General features: G+C 48.9%; 2 protein-coding genes across 2 annotated transcripts; one reads left to right on the top strand and one right to left on the bottom strand.

The window, feature by feature from the left end:
* Positions 1 to 5755: 5755 nt before the first annotated feature.
* Rasd1 (ras related dexamethasone induced 1) lies at positions 5756 to 7706 on the top strand. The gene is made up of 2 exons (XM_020180304.2): positions 5756 to 6236; positions 6458 to 7706. The coding sequence occupies exons 1-2, from the start codon at positions 5951 to 5953 to the stop codon at positions 7012 to 7014; spliced, it is 843 nt and encodes a 280-aa protein (XP_020035893.1). The 5' UTR covers positions 5756 to 5950; the 3' UTR covers positions 7015 to 7706.
* A 975-nt stretch (positions 7707 to 8681) lies between these two features.
* Med9 (mediator complex subunit 9) lies at positions 8682 to 21367 on the bottom strand. The gene is made up of 2 exons (XM_020180300.2): positions 21065 to 21367; positions 8682 to 10857 (listed from the first exon to the last, which is right to left on the bottom strand). Exons 1-2 carry the CDS (start codon positions 21286 to 21288, stop codon positions 10641 to 10643), a joined length of 441 nt encoding a protein of 146 aa, XP_020035889.1. The 5' UTR covers positions 21289 to 21367; the 3' UTR covers positions 8682 to 10640.
* Between the last annotated feature and the right edge of the window lie 272 nt (positions 21368 to 21639).

Genomic DNA, 21639 nt, shown 5'->3' with positions numbered 1-21639 from the left:
ATAGGGTCTTGCAAACTATGTGCCCGGGGGCTGGCCTTGAACTGAGATCTCCTGATCTCTGCCTCCCAAGTAGCTAGGATTACAGGCCACTGGCCCCTGACGATGTTTGACATTTTGAGTAATTTCTAGAGCAGCTTCCTCACAGCCCAGGTGTCTATCAGCAGAAACTGGGATGTTCCCACTGAGGGCCACTCCACAGCCAGGCAGATGTGAATGCATAACACACCCATTAGGCAAGATTAATGTGTGGTGATAGAAGCCAGCTGAGGGGGGCATCTTGGTGGGGGTGCAAGGGTCCCTGGGGCTAGACATGCCCCTGCACTTTGATGTGGTTGAGTGAAGAAGGTACACACTTACATGGACTTTCTTCCAGCTGTTAACTTCATATTTTTGCATCTACTGTGCCTAAGTTACGTCAAGTGAAACTGTATAAAACTGCCAATGTATGACCACTTCTAACTTTAAAAAACTGTACTATTATATTATTCAAACTAATACCGCAAAAGACTTTAGAGGAAACTGGTCAGATTGAATAGTATTAATCAAGAAATAATAAGACAGTGAAAAACATCATACCAAAAACTTAAAAAGCAATGTGATTGCTGGGCACTGATGGCTCACACCTGTAATCCTGGCTGCTCAGGAGGCAGAGATCAGGGGGATCACAAATCGACACCAGCCCAAGGAAATTGCAAGACCCTACCTTGAAAATACCCAACACAAAAAAGGGCTGGCGGAGTGGCTCAAGTGGTACAGCGCCTGCTTAGGAAGCATGAGGCCCTGAGTTTAAACCACAGTACTGCCAAAAAAAAAAAAAAATCAACTTGATAGTGTGGTGGAGGCTGTGTTAGTCCAATGGTCAGAGGGGCCCACTCTGAGGGTGTGACACTGGAGCCAAGACCTACAAGCAAGATGTAGCAAATTGAAGGTGGACCCCTCCAGGCATCAGGAATGGCAAGTGCAAAGGCCCTGAGGTGAGACTAGGTTGGGGCTCCTCAAAGCAGCAGCTCTGAGGATTGAGCTATTATCAAGGGGTGTTGGCCATGGGCACTTGACCCTTTGGAGGACAGGCACTAATACACTTCCAAGAGGCTGGACCATGACACCTAGGTTGTTCTGAATCTCAGACCACTGGTTCAGCCTAGATGAGCTGGTCTTGGAGACAGAACTTCCTTTGTGGGAGAATCCAGGGGTTACCAGGACAGCCCAAGTTTCCCTCATTCACTGTCTGGCCCTTTGCCTGATGCTCAGCCACTTTTTGGACTCCTGGAGACCTCAAAGGCCAGGCTGTGTGAAGGTCCTGGGAGATGAGGGGATAGAAGGGAAGGGTGGGGAGCTAAGTTGCTTCTCCAAATTCAACTACCAGTGCTTGAGCTTATAAAGGGAAGAAAGGGTTGGGGTGGGCCAGGACCAGAGGGACACTCTGGAATGCGTGTGGCCAGCCCTGCATTGGCTGATGACTCATGGCTGGTGTCAGCCTCTGTTGGTAGCTGAGAGACTGGGTGACCTTGCCCAGGTGGCAAATGAATAATTGACAGCCTGTGGACTGGGACCAGGGCATGTTTCCTGCCTCTGCCCCGTGGCAGATGGGTACATCAGAAAGAGGCTTGTCATGGAGGGCTTCCTAGAGGACAGAGTAGACTCAGGTCAGTACCCCACTCCTCTCCTATGGGAGAACCCTGGGACAAGGTTGGCTTTCCCTGGCCCCAGTCTTCCCTTGCAGACCCCGAGCCCTCCATGGGGATAGGTCAGTTTTTCCGAGTCCAGTCAGGAGACTAGGGAGTCCAGACTCCTCTGCACCCAGCTCTGGGAGCCTGGGCATCCCCACCTGTCAAATGGCCACTGGAGTCATGCCTGCCTGTGTATATAGCTGGTGCTCAGGCAGGGCCTCCCTCACTGCCTGTAGAACTCCTCAGTTTCTTTTTGCTTTCTAGAACCCACAATCTTTCTGAAAGCTTGAGGGGGCCCCCAAGGCATCTAGCCTGGCCTTATCCAGTCTTTAGTTACTGCCTCTCTGCTTGCATTCCACTGGGGTGGGACTCCCTCACTTCACCACAGTACCTCTGATGGCTTGAGCAGGGCTGTACAGTTTAGGGCATCGTGACTCACAGTTCATAGGTCACTGATGAGGCAGCGCCCAGACAATCCTGAGGTCAGCTTGATGGAGGGGCCTGTTAGAGGGAAGGAAAGCCACCTCTGTGTAGCCCCTGTTCCTCCTCAGCAGGTGGTCATTGACTAGGACCACAGACAGGTCAGAAGTGAGACTATGCACCTGTCACCAGACGGGTCCACGTATCTCCGATGTGGGCCCTGGGGCAGGACACCCCGGCAAGGCCTTAATGGGCCTGCCCAGCCTCCCCTCAGACCCAGCTTTCAAGAATCTTCTAAATGCTATTTGCCTCCAGACCAGGCTGCGGGGCAACATATCCTGCCTGTGGGCCACCATCTACCCCCAGGACCACCCCCAACATTTAGTCAGATGCTGACAGTTCTCCTTCCATTCTTCACAGTTTTTAAATCACATTTCTATGCAGTCTCCCAGCTTCAAAATGCAGTTCATAGTGTATGTCCCAAACACAGAAAATGGAGCCATTACCAACCAGGACAATGTAGAAACACCAAGGTGGCTGGTGGGACTCAAAAGATTTGGTAGCCCCTCCTGGCGTAGGGCAACAGTGGTCGTGGGGGTGGGGAACAGGTGGGGGATTATGTGGGATTGTACCACTTGTCTTTCAGATCCCAGCGTGCCGATGAATCAGCTCAGGGTAGGGCCTGGTCTAAAGTCACAAAGGCAGACCCAGGAAGAAGGAAAAGGAGACTTGAGTAAACAGCCAGACTTGGGATCTGGAAGCCAAGTTTCCTTTGGTGAAGAGAGTGAAGGGGCCATCAGGAGTGGGCAATTTGGCTGGCCTTGGAGTGTGACTAAGAGGAACTGTGCCTCTTGTTCCTTTCACCCTGGTTCTTTCTGGAATGGCTTGGTTTTTTTTTAATGCAAGGATTTATTACATTTGTGATAAAAAAGAAAGTTATAACCCTTTAACAAAGAAAAGAAAAGGAGGTGGGAACAGGGCTTTCAAGCCCTGCCTGGTCTATGGGGCCCAGCAGGGCAGCGGACGCCCTGGGGATATTTGGAAAGGCAATGAGAACAGGCCAAGTGAGCCAGCTTACTTAGACAACTGAGTCTTAACCCAGTGGCGTGGGTGACATGCCCAAAGCTATCAGGAGGCATCATGGTTGCTCAGCATCTGCCACTGTCACTTCCAATTGGAAGGAGCTGGGGTGTGATGTCAGGCTTAGCCTTGACACTGGAGAGAGGGAGGGAGCTCGGAATAGAGGCTGGGCCCTGGCCTCTGGATTTGCACGGGGAGGGATGAGAGCTGGGCCAGGTCCTTGACCCTGGTCCCCTCAGACCTATGCTTATCAAATGTATCCAACTCAGACTGGAGGCCAGGGGGATGGCTGCGTGTGTCCTCCTTTCCTCCAGCCCCTGGCCATAAGCTATCCTGAATCAGACCCTGTGCCATCCACATGGTGATTTGTGGGGAGCAGAGGAAGTGGCCCTTAGTTTGGAGTGACTAACTGGCCCCTTTCTGCAGTCCTGTATTTGGCACAGGCGAGGGCCTCTCTCACAGACTAAGGCAGACACATACCCCAGATAGGGAAGGAAGGGGAGCCTCAACCCAGCAAAGGCCAAGAATGGTCAGGGGGCCCAGCCCCAGCTGACCTGTCAGATAGATAACTCCTGCATAAAGAAACCAGGATCAGGGCGTGGCCTGGGCCTGGACATTTCCTAGATCCAGCTTATAAACCCTTGGGTGTCCGTCTGCTCTGTGGATAGGCATTTGAAATGTCTGACTGCAAAAGTGAGGCCTGGGAGCAAAGTGGAGCAAAGCAGGATGCTCTGAGGGTCAATACCCATGCTGACTGAAACATGGGATAGATTATTCCCACCAGCCCCAGTAGCTGGTGCCACTGTGAGGGGGAGGAGTGCAAAGCCTCAGGCAGAGGCAGGAGAGTTGCCAGTTAAGAGCCAGGTGGCCTTGGGACTCAAGCCTCAGATCTAGTTTCTAGCTGTGGGACCCCTGCAGGTCATTTCTTATGCCTCAGTTTCTTCCTGTGTAAAATGGAGAGAGCAGTACTTCCTTACCTTCAGGGTGCATTGAGGAAGGGTAGCATCCCTTAGAATAGGGCTAGATGGAGGATCACAAGTTTGAGGACTGCCAGAGCAGAAGTAGGTGACCCCATCAGAAAAACTAAAAGCAAAAGGGTTGGGGGCATGATTCAAGTGGTATAGCACCAGCCTAGCAAGCACAAGGCCTCAACTTTGATCCCCAGTTCTGGGGGAAAAAAAAAAAAAGATAGGGCCTTACATGGAATAAACACTTGGGTATTCTTGCAGAGGCTGAGCAATTCTGCCAGGTTCCTGGGCCACCAGGAATGGGTGTGATGAGATGGCTTTGAGAGTCCTCCCTGGTAAATGAGACCCCACCAACTCTGTGCAAACAGCTGGACAGGTGGGGCTGGCCTCCATGGCCCCACACCTCTGAGGAAGTCAAAGTAAGACAAGAGTACAGCCAGGAACAATACTTCTTCGCAGGCTGTGATTGCTGTTGCAGACAGCTTGTTTCTGGGCCTTCCAGCCACATCAACCTACTCCTGGTTACTGATCAACTGGCCCCTGTCCTTCCCCTGGCAGGCTTCATGGGTCATTTACGACACATTGTTGTTGTTATGACCAGGCCTTGCCCTCATAAATTGTTTGCATTTTCTCATTGGCAATTACAGACCATAATCTCCATCTTCTAGAAGGGGAAACAGGCCCACAGACACTGTGCTCTACTCCTAGGCTTCTTTTGAGGCCCAGTACCCTCAACGACAAAATGGGAATGTGGGTGAAGGGACCAGGGACCGAAAGATCCGAAATGCTATAGGAGAGGGTGGAAGGGACGCTGGCTAAGGCCTGACCTAAGGCCCTCTAGGTGTCTGGGGCAGAAAAAGGATGGGGCGGACCCTGGTTGAAGACCCCTCCAGACCACAGCGCATCACTGGTTAGGAGAAGGGAACAGACTGAGGTCTGCAATAGTGCGCGGGACTGGGGGCCGTTTCCTGCTGGGCCTCACCCTGGAGCCCCATGGCTCCCAAACCCATTTACTGTCCCTTGTCCTATGCCAGCCCTGCGACGGGCCCGCTGCCTCCGCGCGCCGCGGGCGGGTTTCCCTGCTGCCCTCTGGCGGCCTGAGTGGGCAGCGCGGACCTCAGCAAGTCCGCAAAAGCCACAGCCGCCAGGCCCACCCTCTTCCAAGAACAAGCACGGGCCGAGAGGGAGCTGGCGCTGAGAGCTGTCATCTGAGGACTGAAAGAGTACGCGCAAGTACCCAGAAAACGCTATTACCGGATTATTGTTATTTACTGGGAAAACCAAGCCCTAAAGAAAGTGAATGTACAAGCGCGGGTGTGTTCCAGGGTGAGGGTCCTGGTCCGAAGTCAGAAGATCAGTAGTACAGCCGGGATCAGCACCCCGACGCCTATGAGGGCGTTGTGCCCAGTGCGGTGGAAAAGCGCAAGGTACACGCGCCCCTTGCTCCAGCTCGGACTCGGTCTTCTTCCCGCGCACACAGAGCAAGAGGGGTGCCAGCAGCTGGCTGAGGTCAGTGGGCAGCGATGCGCGCCCGCGGGGCGTGACGCACTGAGGCTGGGCGGGCGCGGGGCGGGCCCGGGGCGGGGCGGCCACGCTGGCTGCTTATAAGGGCGGCGGCCGGGCGGGGAGAACCAGAGTAAGTTGTCTTTGCCCGAAAGCCTAGGGATATCCGAGCCAAGCTTGAGCCCCAGCCCGAGCGGGAGCCGAGTCGTAATAGAGCCCTTTGGCCACTCACCACCACCTCTCCCGCACCCCCGGCCTCCCTCTGCTCTTCTCTCCGCTCCGTATCTGTCCCCGCGGCCCCTCTGCCCAATGAAACTGGCTGCGATGATCAAGAAGATGTGTCCGAGCGACTCGGAGCTGAGTATCCCGGCCAAGAACTGCTACCGCATGGTCATCCTCGGCTCGTCCAAGGTGGGCAAGACGGCCATCGTGTCGCGTTTCCTCACCGGCCGCTTCGAGGATGCCTACACGCCCACCATCGAGGATTTCCACCGCAAGTTCTACTCCATACGAGGCGAGGTCTATCAGCTAGATATCCTGGACACGTCTGGCAACCACCCGTTCCCCGCCATGCGGCGCCTCTCCATCCTCACAGGTGAGAGCGGAGGCGGGTCGGGCAGCCGGTAGAGGAGGGAAGAAGAGGGGACCCCTGGTCTCCAGGCGTGCGGCGAGGGCCGGGCTGGAGGCGCGCTCCGCTGGTCCCGCTGCGGCGCGCTGAGTTTTGCGCTTTGTACTTGGGTAGGTCAGGGCGCCCAGCGCGGCTGCTGGAGTCCCTTGGCAGCGCTCTCACCTTTTCTGCTCTCTGTCCCTCTGTAGGAGACGTTTTCATCCTGGTGTTCAGCTTGGACAACCGTGACTCCTTCGAGGAGGTGCAAAGGCTCAAACAGCAGATCCTGGACACCAAGTCTTGTCTCAAGAACAAAACCAAGGAGAACGTGGACGTGCCCCTGGTCATCTGCGGTAACAAGGGGGACAGGGACTTCTACCGCGAGGTTGAGCAGCGCGAGATCGAGCAGCTGGTGGGCAACGACCCCCAGCGCTGCGCCTACTTCGAGATCTCCGCCAAGAAGAACAGCAGCCTGGACCAGATGTTCCGTGCGCTCTTCGCCATGGCCAAGCTGCCGAGCGAAATGAGCCCGGACCTGCACCGCAAGGTGTCGGTACAGTACTGCGACGTGCTGCACAAGAAAGCTCTGCGGAACAAGAAGCTATTGAGGGCCGGCAGCGGCGGCGGCGGCGACCCAGGCGACGCCTTTGGTATCGTGGCACCTTTCGCGCGCAGACCCAGCGTGCACAGCGACCTCATGTACATCCGTGAGAAGGCCAGCGGCGGCAGCCAGGCCAAGGACAAGGAGCGCTGCGTCATCAGCTAGGAGCCTCTGCCTCGCCGGCGACATAACCCTAGGAGGACCTTTTTTGTTAAGTCAAATCCAAAGCTCTGGCCCGCCCCGTGCACTCCGGGCCGCGAGCGCGCGCGGACTGGCGTCTTCCCTCCCTGCGATCCGGCCCCGCGTACTGGGGAGGCGCCACGGAACCGAGAAGGGACGGTCATCTGTTTTGGAAGGAAAGAGAACTGGCTAATACTGGGACTCCCCCATCTCTGATCCCCCCATTAGCGTCCCACCCCCACAAAGTGGGGGACTTGGGCCCAACAGAATGGGGACTTGGCGTTTTTCTCAGAGACCTGAGAATGAGAGTGGGGAGGGGGTGTGAAGTCCATCAGCCACTGTTAGGCTTCAAGTAGCCACTCTGCGGGTTGAGGGCCAGGACCAACCGGGCATTATCTTGTGTGTGATTTGGCCTTGCTATGGCAACTGACAGACGCTCTGCCTTCTGGAAACTGACGGGAGTGTGGGTCAAATCGTAGCCAAGTGAATTGTTTACATGTGTGTATGTGTGGAATTGCACAAAGGAAAAACAAAACATAAAACTTGCACTTTACTAGTTCTGGTGTAGACATGGACATGAACAAAATCTCCAAATGTTTTTACTGTGTGTATGAAGTCTTTAAAGTTATTATTGTTGTTGGTTTTTTAATATAAATAAAATAACTTAAAATGGAAAACTGGCTTTCTTTGCTTATTCTTTTAGAAATGGCTAGAGAGAAGGGGAGAAGGTGGGAAGCAGGGTTTCTGTGTCTGTGGCACTGGACCTCACCCTCTGCAGAACTGGAAATCAACCTGCCTTCTGGAAAGATTTCAGGCCTCATTGAATGATAAAGATCTCCAAAAAGGCTCCAGATGACCAGCCTTCTAGACAACTAGATCCACAGAAGGATTTCAGGGGCCTCCCTAGAGGCCCTTCTTGCCATCTACCTAATCTTTGGACCCTATCATAGAAGCCTCGTTTTTCAGAAAGAACAGTCTTATTTCCCCTTTGGCAGAGCCCACTTATCACTAGACCCAGGGCAGGCTACAGAAGGGCTTCTGTTCGACCTGTCACTCAGATCCTGCTGTCACAAATAAGAAAATGGAGATTGAGAGAGGCATTTGGGAGCAGGCTGGTGCTGGACCCTTGTCCAACTTGCTCCAAGGTTGTCACATGACCAGACAAAATCCCTACAGCCTCCAGTCCTCTGCCCTGGGTGGGTGGGGTCCAACACCCCCTTGCAGTTTGCTGTCTCCCTCAGTGATTAAGGGCCGCTGCTTGTAACTGGTGACCCAGCTCTCTCTCCCACTCCTAACTGTGCAAACTTGGGGCAAGCAACACTGCCAAGCCTCCAATTCCTCACCTAAGAAATAGAGGTGCCTGCTGCATGCGGTTGCTGCAGGGATTAAGTGTGTCATTTGTAAAGTACTTAGCACAAGTGCCTGCTGCCCAGTAAGCCAACTAATTGGTGGCTTCAATTATCTGCTCACTTTGAGGGAAGCTCAAAGCTGTCCTGGGGGAGGGATTTCAACACTGTTCTGGAGAGGGCTGTTTCCCACCTTGACTGGACCTCTTCAAATCACCAAAAAGGACTCACCCTGCAACAAGGGATGGCCAGGGGCCAGCCACAGACAGATGCAGGATGACCTACCAGGTGAATAGCACCCATGGAGACAGACACTGTTCCTGGTGGAGAAATTATTCTGTTTTTATTCTGGTTTAACCAGGGCATGTGCTGTGTGGAGGAAGAGAAGGTGCGGAAAGTCTTCCAATTTTGTTCTAAGTAAACATTTTCCTCTAGATTATCCAAGAGATATCCCACTATGAAATCTTCAGTATACAAACCCTGATTCTCTGGGTTTGATTCCCAGCACTGCAAAAACAAATAGAAAAACCACGGTGTCCTGAGAGCAGAGCGTAAGTTCTTTTAATTATATATCTGAAAAATGTCACAAGTGAACTACAGGAAGGTTCCATCTCCCTCTGCCCCTGTGAGGAGCCCTTCTCATTTCAGCTTTGCAGAATGGCCCTCAAGGTCTTTATTTTTATGTGCTTTGTGTTTCACGGCATCTTGTCAGAGCCTTAAAATTGGCTCACCCACTACTCTGAAAATAACTGATTCAGTTAAATAACAGTCCCAAGGTAGAGGTGATCTAACCTTGGAGCCTGCTCTTCAGGCCAAGATCACTGAAATCTGATATCCAGCTTCATACCCTGGGCTCCCAAAGTGCCAGCCACCTTCTGACAGGTGGCTGCAGGCCGATGCCACTGGAACCCCTGCTAAAAACACCTCCAGCCAGCAGTCTTGCCAGGGAGGCCAGTTGGCAGGCACCTGCTAAGCCCTTCAGCTGGTCAGCAGAGATTGTGTGCCCATTTCAAGATCCAAACAATATTTGGTTACTTTGTACCTCACCCTTGAGAGGCAGGGAAAGAACAGTTCTTGCCTCAATCTGACAGCCACTGGGACAGTGCATACACAGTGTCCTGCCTGGACACCAGCAGGGCTGGGACAGCCATGGGGAGAGTGCACACAGTGTCCCACCTGGATACCGTGGAGCTGGGGACAGCCAGGGCTACTCATAGACACTTCAGAATTGGAACCTGGCTGCAAACTTCCAGGCCTCCCTTCAGAACTGATCCAGACCATGCACTCATCCTTGGCTCTAAGGGTGACTTAGAGTCACCCTTCTATGAACAAAAAGGAACCTGTTTGTTTTCAGGGAAGCAAATGTGGTTGGCTCTGCTGAGAAGGCCAGAGAGGAAATAACAGTTTAAGTCAGGCCAGCATGAGTCAGAGGTCAGAGCTGCTTCTCTTGAAACCTCTGAGTCTGTGTAGGAAGGATGGGCCCTCTCTATCTCCAGGGAGGCACTGTGAGTGTGAAGTGGTTTGGCTATTCTTGGGTACTAACTGGAGGTGACAGGAGACAAAGGGAGCAAGAGCCAAGTGTAAGAAGAACATGTAGGAGGATGGAGCCTGGAGTCTGTGACTGCCTGGCAGAGCTCCGGGTTGACACCCCTACGGATACAGTTCCATTCACTGGCTCAGACATAAAAGGAACCAAACTGTTTTTGGGGAAAAAGCCACCCACCCTGTGGCCTTTCACAACAATGTTCATTCTCTCACAGGCTCCTTTAATCATATTAACTCCATGGCATCTGAGTGCAGGCCTAATTTGTCCAGTGAATTCTATGCAAATGTTCATGAAACTGCTGCTAGGGAACAATATGTACCTGGCACACACGGATCTTATCAGGGTGGGAGGAGCTGAGGGCAGGAGGGGTAGCCACCTCCTCTCCTACAATGTTCTTCAGATCTGCCAGTGGGGCCCAGACACAGCAGGTGGTCCCTCCCCAGAGGCAGGAGTCCTCCCCCTCTCCAGCTTCAGGAACATTCTCACTCCTGCAGCAAGCACTCAGTCATTATGCATTAGACATATGGATAAGTACAAGCTTGCTGTGGGTGCCCACACAGTCAAGGCCAAGTTCAGCTACTGAGGAACTCCACCAGCCCCACTCAGTCCTGCAGTTGTGAATTGGAGTCAGAAGTTGTGCGTACCAAGTTGGGGGCGGGGGGGACTGGCAGAGCCATTGGCCTTCTGTCTCTTGGGCACTCCTGGAAGGCAGCCTCTCTCTATTCCTTGGGGATCTCAAACATGCAAAGGCTCTTGTACTTCTGCAGAAGCTCATTCTTGGTCCTGACTTGCTCTCGGAGGCTGTGCAGCTGCTGCTGTTGCTGCTCGGGGCTCAGGTGGATGCCGGGCATGGTGCTGATGAGCTTCCGCATCTCCTGGAACTTGGTTTTGAGGGCATTCAGGTCCTGGTGGACATCCGGGCTGTCCTTGTCCATGCTGTGGAGGCAGAAGGCAGTTGTTAGCACACACCCAGCTTACCTCCAGGCTGGCTTCCCTGCTCTCACCCTGTAATATCTTTTAGAACACTTTGTTTGATGAGTTGGTTCCCTGACTAGGCTGTACACCTACTGAGGGCAGGGACTGGCTCTCTCTTATTGTAGCTTTAAGCCAGGCCATAAAAGCACCCTCTCCTCACCTAGCACACTTGCAACATCAAGTGTTTAAACTCTGCTCATGGTGCATCAGCTCTGGGAGGGCAGGGACTGCATCTGCTTTGTCACTTGTGTCTCCCCGTCCTTGGCCCAGTGCGTAGGACACTGCAGACACTGAAGAAAGAATGAATGCCTGGCAAGTAAGTCCATAGATGTGTCTTGAATGAATGGACAAACCACCAATTATCAGCTGACCCATGCCAAACAAAGCTTATTGAAATACTCCATTTTGTCTAATTGAAGCCACTTCTAGGGCTTTCAGGAGACTTTGCCAGTTAGCAAGAGCTAATTTTGGCTGAGTTTCGAAGCCTGTTAACATAAAGACTAATTTCCATAGAGCTGTTCACAAATTTTAAATCAGTTACAAACCAATGGAAAATTTTCAGCAGAGACAGACTCTTTCTTACCAGTCATGCAAACTCCTTGTCTTTGGGTCAAGTTCATCCTGAAGGCAGATCATTCACTTTCTCTCACACTATTATCAGCTATTATCAGCTGCCTAGAGACAGTGACACTCCCCTGTCACTACCAAAGTAAAAGCAAAACAAGAATGAAAACCTTCCCCTAAGATCAAAGAAATGGCCCACCAGTTGTTCCTATACATTTTTTAGAAGTCTAGACACACTTTGGAAAACAAGTAGTTAAGACTAAAAACAAAATGCCAATTCAGTAAGCTATTCTCAAAAGAAGCCACCAAGGCATAAGAGGGAAAACTGTCAATGATCATTTATTTTTTTAACAAACATTCAGTCCTGGTGGGAAATTTCAACCCAGATGGTGCTAATTCATGTTTTTATTCAGCATGTCTTTGCTTGCGCAGACAGAATATCTATCTTTCCTAGTGATCTGTCAGCTGTGTCTTACACCTTGTGAATCAGGAGACCGCTAGGGCCTGCTCACTATTGATCAATAGCTCTAAACTCAGAGGCAGGATACAGAAAATCATTAATTTCTTCTAGGGAATAAACGATCAGGCAAATATTTCTCTTTGTTATTTGATGCCCTCAATTTAGAGATACAACTAATAGTATACTATACCTTATCTCGGTTGCTTGGGGGGGATTGCAAATGGTTTGGAAGGAGGCAAATGGGGAACATTTTTTTCTTTCAGTCCTGGAGATGGAACACAGGGCCTCATGCATGCTAGGCAAGCATTCTGCCACTAAGCTACACCCCTAGCCAGAAAGCATATTTTAATTTTTTTTAAAGTCTCAGCTCAGCTCCACAAATCTGGACAGAAACCATCTGTACTTCTGAAAGCATTATACATGGATGGCATGTGTGTTACAAACTTAAGTCCCAAGGAAGTTTTGAAATTTAAAATATAGTTTTAAGAAAACTGATTCATATCACTAGTCTAGAAGGACATAGTAAAAACAAACAAAAATACCTAAATATAAAAAGTGGAAGGAAGTTATAGTAATCCCGTTCTTAAAGCAAACCTAACATGGCCCAAAAGAAAATGTAATTCTGAAAGCAAAAAGTGGGCCATGTTTAAGATGCTTATTTCTGAAAACCCCAAATCTCCAGGGTTCTCACTCTTCACCTGCTGAACCTTGTGAAATGGGGGCAGTCTTCAGATAAGAAATAAGGAGCCATATGAGAAGCTGCCTGGGGGGAAGCTGACCTAGTTGGTAGCAGTAAATAGCACAGAAGTCCTGGGGCTAGGAAAACAGGCTATTGAGGAAGTAGCTCAAACCTAGTGGGAACTGCTATGCCAAGATGACTGTGAAATACCCAGGCCCAAAGAAAAGGATCAGGCCCAGACACTGAGTAAAGAAAAGCAGAGAGCTCTAAATGGGCCTGCCTTTGTGTTCAAGGTTAGTCATCCCCCAACTTTAAAAGGGAAAACAAAGAGATGAGGTCAAGAAGGATGAAGACCTACAAACAGGGCAAGTTAGGACACTTTGGTCCTACCCACTACGTTTTTTGTTTTTAGAGCGGGCAAAAATACTACTGCTATGGGTGGTACTCAGAGCTTCCTTCCAGCAGAAAACAGGCATCTGGTACGTGTACTCAGACTCAAAGGCAAAAAGTGAGGGTTGCATCTAAGAATCATACCCAGATTTCCTTTGTTCTTTCTTTCCTTCTTTTCTGTTTATAGTATAGTGCTTTTCATCAGAAAAAAATTGGCAACAAGTGGGCAGTGTGTCCCCTGGAAACCTAGTAGCAAAAGGAATCCATGGGATCAACTGAAGCCAAATCTAAACCTGGCAGTCCCCTCTTATTGACCTCCTGTTTCCATATCTTCCTTCACAAACTTCCATCCCCTTAAATACATGTCTCTACCCTGTGCCTGCTGACCCATCCCGGGACTAGTAGCCTTCTCCTCTGCTTGTAGCCTCTCCTCCCACCAGTGCCTATCAACTTTCCATTTTTTTTTCTTTAAAATACAAATAGGCACCAGGCACCAGTGACTCACGCCTGCAATCCTCGCTACTCAGGAGGCAGAGATCAGGAGGATAGCGTTTGAAGCCAGCCCGGGCAAATAGTTCGCAAGACCCTATCTTGAAAATACCCATCACAAAAAAAAAAAAAAAAAAGGGCTGGCAGAGTGGCTCAAGGTGAGGGCCCTGAGTTCAAGCCCCAGTACTGAGAAAAAAAATATATATATACATACATACATACATATATGAATAGGTGCTTAAGGGAAAAAATTCAAAAGTGACAGATGCTAAAAATTAGTCCCAGAGATAAGCTATGATAACATGATGTGGTTTCAGATCATTTTAAAATGCACATGTTTGTTCGAGTTTTGACAGAAACATCACCAAACACCAAATGTGGTTCTGAGTCTTGTTTTCTACAGAACAATGCACCTTGGAGGTCTTTCCATGTTAGTAAGTACACATTTTACATAGCACAATTATTTGTGCATGGTTGTTTGGAATATCTGCAATTTGTCAGAAAGGCAAAGAACATTTTATGCCCAACATCTATCTTTACATACTTGTGCAAGTACTCTGGGAAGATAACTTCCTATCTGTGGGAATTCCGAGTCAAAGGTTATATAATTTTTGATTTATATTACAAAAATGCTCTCTGAGTCAGGTGTGATGGCAGCCTCTCAGGTGGCTGAGGTAGGAGGATCACTGGCTGGAAGCTGACTTGGGCAACACAGTAAGATCCCATCTCGAAAAAAGAAAAAAAAGCCCTCTGCAAAGCTGTAATGACATACGTTTCACAAGCCCATGGATGGTGCAATGTTTTCTCTGCTCCAGTTCGCAAGCAGAACCCTTCCTTTGGGGGAGTGGCTTTGAACCTACAGGGTTGCTTATATAAAACATTCTTCTTAGGAAGGAGCAACAAATAGTTCCATTGAAAAAACCGCTGCCCTACAAAATGGCCCTGGACTTGTTCCTCTGCTCCCAGCTTTTTTGGTGCTGGGTCCCTTCTAGGTCAGCCCTCCCTCCTGAGTCCAGCTCCCTCCTTCCAGCAGTTGTTGAGGTCTCTCTCCCTGCAGTCTGGGAAGCCTGTGAGCATCCAAAGTAGATTTGCTGTCTCCTCCTCAGCTGGGCCACAGTCCCCACCCCACTGGACGAGCTCGTAGGTTGCCCTCCCTTGTGTTCTGCCAACTTCCTCCCTGAGACCACTCCAGAATACCCACTGCTACTGCCACTGCCTTCCTTGATACCTGAGCCCTCTTCTCCGAACCCTTTTGGCTCACCTACCTTTAGAAACCCCAGTCTGAGCAGCTCACTATGCTGCTCAAAAATTCCAGATGGTTCTTCACCTCCAAACAACACCTGCAGGGCAAGTTCAAAGGGGAAAGAGATCACCATCACCACCCCTAAGTGCCTTCCACCTTCACAGGCAACTTCTCACTCTTCCCAGGACACCCATGGCATTCCTTCTGCTGTGCTAAGTACTGGCAGGAGAACTGTGGTTGGTTGGGGGAAGCCCTGTAGCTGCTGGAGCCCTGAAGATGGCTACATCAGTTAAGAGACATAAATGAAGTGGCAGAGGAGGCAAGAGACTTTTAAGCAGTCCCTGAAACAACTCTTCCAAGCAGTCTCCAAACAGGTCCTATTGGTATGCCTCCTCTTTTCCTGGGACAAGGCATAAGGAACCTGGTATGAACGCAGACGCCTAAGGCTATAATAACCACACTCAGCCCCCACTGTGGTGCTGGTGTGGGCACTTCCTGTATAACCCCAAGCAGGCCTCAGCTGGCCTGGAGGGCTGAGGGGATCAAAAGAGAACCCTGTGTGGGAAGAGGCAGGTCAATAACACCCTGTTCCCAGGAAAGCGGTCTTGCTGAGCACCAAGGTCTTGCTGACCTGCCAAAACAAGCAGACTTGTTTCAGCAGCCTGGCTGGGAGGGACAGCTTGATGTGCTCATCACTTGAACTATGCAGGGTCAAGGATGGCTCCCCCATACCCACTAGCAACTCAAGGCATTTTACAAAAGTAAAACGCTTAATAAAGAACATGTTGTGAAAATGCCCTTACTGACAGAATATGGGAACTGGGTGGGCTGAAAGCAGCAGGCAGGCAGACTACTGCAATTCAGAATTCCTAGGCTGGACACTTAGTTCCAGACTCAGATTAGATTTGCTACATTCTAAAGGAAAAAAATTATAGCTTTTTCTAGACTCCCAGACCCTACTTTATTCCTCCTTTATTATGTATGTTCTTTGTAACATAGCTTCTATAAATATCAACAAAGGTTTCAAAGAGCTGAGATTTATAATAGTTCTTATAAGCATGAGATGAGATTTTTCTTTTCCTTTTCCACATTCTTTAAAAATAACAGAAATGTGCAGTTCATGGAAAGATACAAGGGGCCAGTTGGAGGTTCTGGCTTACAGAGCACTTTGAGTGCAGGAGGTGGCCTCTGAGCCAGTTCTCTAAGAATTTGCAGGCTTTCATGAGGACTCCTCCAACTCAAGGCCATGCTCTGGGCTTTGTGATGGCAGGCCATGTGAGGTGGCCTGCTGAGATCCCTGAGTGGAAGGCTAAAAGTCTGGGCTCACTTTAAGAAGAACAGGGAACCCTAGAGAATTTTAAGCAGAGAAAAATTAATCTTTTAACATGCATATGATGAATTAGAGTTTAAAGGTCAAAAGACTAATCAAGTGATTATTAGATCCAAGTATGAGGTTAGAGCTGGATGATGGGTGCTGTCAACAGGCTTGGAAGTAAAGGAGCAGGCTCAAGAAGAAATGTTTCATTCACCAAAAGCAAGTGAACTTAGATAGACTGTCATAAAATGGAACATTACGAAGGTTTGGGACAGAGAGGTAGCAGAGAAGAGAGGAGTAGGCAGATCACTTTCCATTTTATATCTATGGATACTCCTGGAGTCCATCTACGGCCTTAATTTTTTAAAACGCTTTCTAGGTGGAAGTTTATGGGCCATTTTAGGTGAATAGAACTTTTAGGTTAATTTAAGCAGGCCAGTCCATAGGACTGAATTTGGGGGGAGTTAGCACAAAAAATGTAATGGCCTAAATTGAGCAATAGCTGTCAAAATAAAAAATGCATGGGAGCCAGGAGTCAATGGCTGATGCCTGTAATTGTAGCTACCTGGGGGCGGGGGGTGGGCTGAGATCAGGAGGACAGTGGTTCAAGGTCGGCCTGGATAAATAGTTTGCAAGACCCCATCTCCAAAATAACTACAGCAAAATTGGTTGAAGATCAGTCCAAATCCCAATCCCACCTAAATAAATAAATAAATAAATAAATAAATAAATAAATAAAAGCATGGGCCCCATGCTCTAATAATTCCACTGTGGAGGATTTACCTCACAGACACAAGGCTGTTTACCTCAGCACTGCTGGCAGCAGCAAAAATTACAGAAACACCCAAAAGCCCATATACATGAGACCAGTTACATAAATTACAGTACATCCATGAGCTGGAATACCCTGCAGCTGTCTGAAGGGGCAGATCATTATGTGCGTGCAGAACAGCATCTGTGGCGCACTAACCAATGAAAAGGCACAGGACAGCCTGATCTCCATTTGCATGACCTTCTGAAAAGACACACACAAATATAACTCTTGGAAGGAAACAGTTACACCTTTCCATATATGTATATGACAGTACTGGGGTTTGAACTCAAGGCGTTGTTCTTGCCAGGCAAGAGCTCCACCACTTGAGCCATGCTACCACACCTTTTTTATTTTTAGCTGTTTTTCAGATAGGGTCTCACATTTTTACCTGGGGCCAGCCTCAGACCATAATCCTCCACCTAAGGCCTCCTGCATAGCTGGGATCACAGGAGTATACCATTACACCCAGGTTATTGGTTGAGATGGGGATTTCACTAACTTTTTGTCCAGGCTGGCCTTGAACCATGATCTTCTTGATCTCTACCTTCTGAGTAGCTGGGATTACAGATGTGTACTACCATGCCCAGACCCCCAAATAATTTTTTTAAACTAAAGATGTGATGCTAAACTCTTTATAAGAACTAGAGAGGCTACATTCACTACTTCAGGTTTAACTGCCTCCTGGGCAAAGAGCAAACAAATAATAAAAGGACTGCTGAGGAAGTTACAGGAGACCATGAGATTAACCCCTCTGGCCAAGCCTGCCAGGACAGTGTCCCACCTGACTACCCCATCTGCTTTGTTGACTTCTCATCCCTCAGAGGAAAAAGTCCTGTCCCTAAAGGGGATGTGCTCCCCTCTCTATCCTGGCTCCTCCTCCCTCCTCTCCCATCCTGTTCCTCCTTCCAAATGGGGTCAATGCTACTTCTTGGCTTCACATTTCTACCTATGCGTCTACACCACGATTCCTCCCTCTCCTAGTTTCAGGCTTGTAGGCATCACCCTCCGTAAGCATCTGGCTCCAGTAGGCTTCCTGAGGTCTCCTTATCACAGTCCACATCTCCTTCCCTTACTAGCCTATAAACTCAAATACAGAACACACAAAAGGCTTTCAGACGGCTCCTAGCCTTTGTCACGGTGACAATATCATCCTGTCTCTGCATACACTGCCTCCTCTGGGGCCCCTGGGCTCTTCTATTGGGTCCTGTCTTTCTTGCTAGGGGTTTCCCTCAATGCTTGGTGGCCTGGGCTGCCAGGTCATACATCCAAGTAAAACAGTCTGAGCAGGAGTAATGCATTTGCACTCTCGTAGAATGGACTGACATGGCTCCTCTTGGGAAAGAAGTCTTTTCTTTCCCAATGCCAAAATAGAAGGGTGGTCACCTGGCTGTTTAGAGCCAGGAGTTAAGGGGATGGGACTGTGGGCACCTGCTTCTTAAGACTTCCTCCTGTTTTTAGTCCCTCCTTCATTCTCACCTGCCACTGCCAGGTCCTGAGATTTGGGGTGAGGCCATGGCAAAGGCAGCTGCTTCGGTTAGCCCTTGGCCATCTGTTTTGTGCCAATCATCTCCTGTCCTGTTCTTTTTGGTTTTATGCTAAAAAAAAAAATCATTCCAGTATCCTTTTAGACAAACACATGTGATGAGCCTGCCATCTTCTACAGGTATGTGCCTGAGAAGATCTCACAATTCTATGTTTTAAATATTATTGTTCCATTTTACAAGAGAAAAAGAAGCCCAGGGAAGCTAAGCTATCTGCCAAAGGTTACCCAGCCAGTATCTTACAGAAGTATAATTTGAACCCACTATTTGAGGTCCATTATTGACATATTAGAAAGATTACAGCTGGAGAAGGTTAAGTATTTACCATGATGAACACACAAACTTGAACCCAGGACCAAATGATTTCAAAGCCTGTGCTCCTTAGTACATCTTACTGCTCCATCTTAAAGGCCAGCCCAACCCAAGGGCTCTACTAGGGCTGAAGAATATTCTCTGCAATTCTAGAACTATCTTTGTGACTGTGTACCCTTTGTATTTTCATTTTTCCACATTTTTCTTAAACCCAGTATATTTGGGTTAATCTGGATAACCCCTTGGTAATCCAGCACCCCTGGGATTGTAGGGCCTGCATCTGCATTTGTTTGGGATCTCACTGATACTGAGAAGTGCTAATTTATTGCCAGCTACACACAGTATCTTCACACCAAGTAAAGTGAGGGTCTAATGTGGGAAGAAAGGCTTTGTAGCTTTGCAGTTGTTTGAAACATGGTAGAAGAGGGTTCACCTGATGTGGAGCTAGACTACCTCAACTCAAAAGCAACTTCTAGGTCATGAGTGGCAATTCCATTTCAGCAAAACATCAAAGAGCATGTCAATATTCACTGGAATGTTACTGCAATGGTAATTTTGTCTTAATTTACTTTGGTTTGATTTCTAACAGGTGAGTGGAAGTTACAACCCAGGAGTTTACACTTACTATCATGTGGATATACAGTCATGTGTCAAAGAGCCTTTTGGTCAAAACAGACCATATACACAATGGTGGTCCCACAAAACTAGAATGGAGCTGGAAACTTCTTTCATCTAGTGAGGCTGTAGCTGTGGTCATACTGTAGCACAATGCATCACTCACACTGGTGTAAACAAACCCACTGCACCGCCAAATGTATAAAAGTATGGCACACACAATGATGGACAGTCTGTAATACTTGAAAATACTAAGACATTACTATGTCACTGGCTTATGCATTTACTGTCTTGAATTTTGTTGTTATTTTGGGATGCACTCCTACTTTCTACTCAATGAAACAGCATGTTATGTCATGCCAGCAGTAGTTTCATACATTTCCTGTATACTGTCTCGCTCTTGTTCTCTTAGGTAGGACTAGGGGTTGAACTCAGAGCTTCGCACTTACTAGGTAATCACTCTATAGTTGAGCCATGTCATCATGGCTTTTAGTTATTGTGGGGCTAGGGTTTTTGCACAGGCCCGCCTGGACCATGATACTCCTATTTACCCCTCCCTCATAGCTTGGACGACAGATGTGCACTGCCACGCCCAGCTATTGGGTGAAATGGGGTCTCAATAATTTTGTGGAGAGGCTGGCCTTGAACCATAATCCTCCCAATCTCCAGAGCAGCTGGCATTACAAACATTACCTTATGCAGCTTCCTGAGTCTCTTGACAGCATCAAGAGGCCAAGGGAGCAAATGACCCATATCACTTGGGTTTAGGAATGTACACTCTGGGATATTCACACAACCTGTCCCCATTCTTAGGTAACACAACTGTATAAGGAAGTATCATAAAAAAAATGTAGACAAACATGGGAATCATGAAGAGTTTGGCCAAAAAGATAACAACCGCATCCTTGGATCTTCTGTTAGAACAAAGTTTGCACTCTGATTTGTGTCTTTCTTTCCTTGAATGTTTCCCATCATCACCTCTCCCTTTTCAGTTTTTAAGAAATTATGGGTTATTTTTCTTTCCTTCTAATTGGTGAGCTCTCCTGTGGGGGTAAAAGCTGGCCCATTTTCCTGTGTACATCCATAGCACTTAGCAGTATGCCACCCAGGGAAGATGATGCAAATCTGTTGAAAAAAGGAACCAAACTGAGTACAGGGTGAGCATCTCTAATCGGAAAATCTGAAAACATTTGTGCCCACATGATGCCCAAGTGGAAAACTTTACTCTTGACCTCATGTGATCAGTCCCAGAAAAAAAGCAGGTGAACTAAAAATGTTGTATAAAATTTTTAGGCTGTGTATAAGATCTTGGGTCCCATCCCCAAGGCATTTCATTACATATCTGCAAATATTCCAAAATCCGGGAGGGAGGGACTTGAATCTGAAACAGTTCTGGCCCAGGCATTTCGGATAAGAGCTAGTCAAACGGTATTAACATATATTAATTACGCTTAATTCACGGTCAGCATGGCTGGGATGCAAACTTGAGCAGTCGCATCGCAAAGACTGCATTTGGTCAAGAAGCAAGCTTCATTCCTCAGCATATTGCAACCCTCGGGGCTCAAAGCGCTTGCTGAACTCAGGGCACGACTATGTGTGGTCTCTGGAAAGGCCTTCCGGCTCTGGGGCTTAGTTTCCCAAAGTGTAAAATGGGGGCGTGTCCCAGAGCGCCAAGACCTGGCAGCTCTGAACTCGGCGAGACGGAAAGGAGGGATTTTAGTGTCTCGTCCTGCCTTACACCCTTACCATTTGATGACATTATGAACCAAAGGTAAAAAAGAGTGGTTCTCCTCCTCCTTCACACCGGCTGGTGACTGAGGTCGCGGCGCTGGCGACTGCTGCGACTGGGACGCGGCGACCGGGGGCGGCTGAGAAGGCGGCTGAGCCTTAGATTCGGACAACGGCGGCTCCGACGGCAGCGGTAATGCATCCTCGGCTTGTCGCCCGGCAGCCACCCCAGCGGAGGCCATGGCACCGGGACTCAGAGTGTCAATCAATAGAATGGGAGAGACCAGCCCGTCAAGAGCGTCGCGCAGTGTATACGTCACTACCGCGCGCCCTGCAAGGGCTGGATCGCAAGAAAGACTGAGCGTGCGCAGTGGGAATGGGGCAGGGCAAAGTCCGGGAACGACTGTTGCTAGGCAACAGGCCGTGGGCGGATGTGGGATGGCCTGGATTTGGTTGTGAGTCATGGTAGCTAAATTATTAAATAGTCAGGAGTTATTTTAATATTTAATTATTTAAATATTTTATTTAACATTTTAATATATAACATTTATTAAATAGGGGTTGTGTCAGAAATAACAGTTCGCATGATGCCG

Source organism: Castor canadensis, chromosome 11, assembly GCF_047511655.1.
Source record: "Castor canadensis chromosome 11, mCasCan1.hap1v2, whole genome shotgun sequence".
Taxonomy (NCBI): Eukaryota; Metazoa; Chordata; class Mammalia; order Rodentia; family Castoridae; genus Castor; species Castor canadensis.
Note: the sequence above shows the minus strand (reverse complement) of the source record. Positions and strands in the feature narration are given on the sequence as shown.

Coding starts and splice junctions, on each gene's coding strand:
- Rasd1 (XM_020180304.2), top strand. CDS start 5,951: ATGAAACTGGCTGCGATGATCAAGAAGATGTGTCCGAGCGACTCGGAG. Junction 6,237..6,457: donor GCGCCTCTCCATCCTCACAG/GTGAGAGCGGAG, acceptor GTCCCTCTGTAG/GAGACGTTTTCATCCTGGTG.
- Med9 (XM_020180300.2), bottom strand. CDS start 21,288: ATGGCCTCCGCTGGGGTGGCTGCCGGGCGACAAGCCGAGGATGCATTA. Junction 10,858..21,064: donor GTTCATAATGTCATCAAATG/GTAAGGGTGTAA, acceptor CTGCCTCCACAG/CATGGACAAGGACAGCCCGG.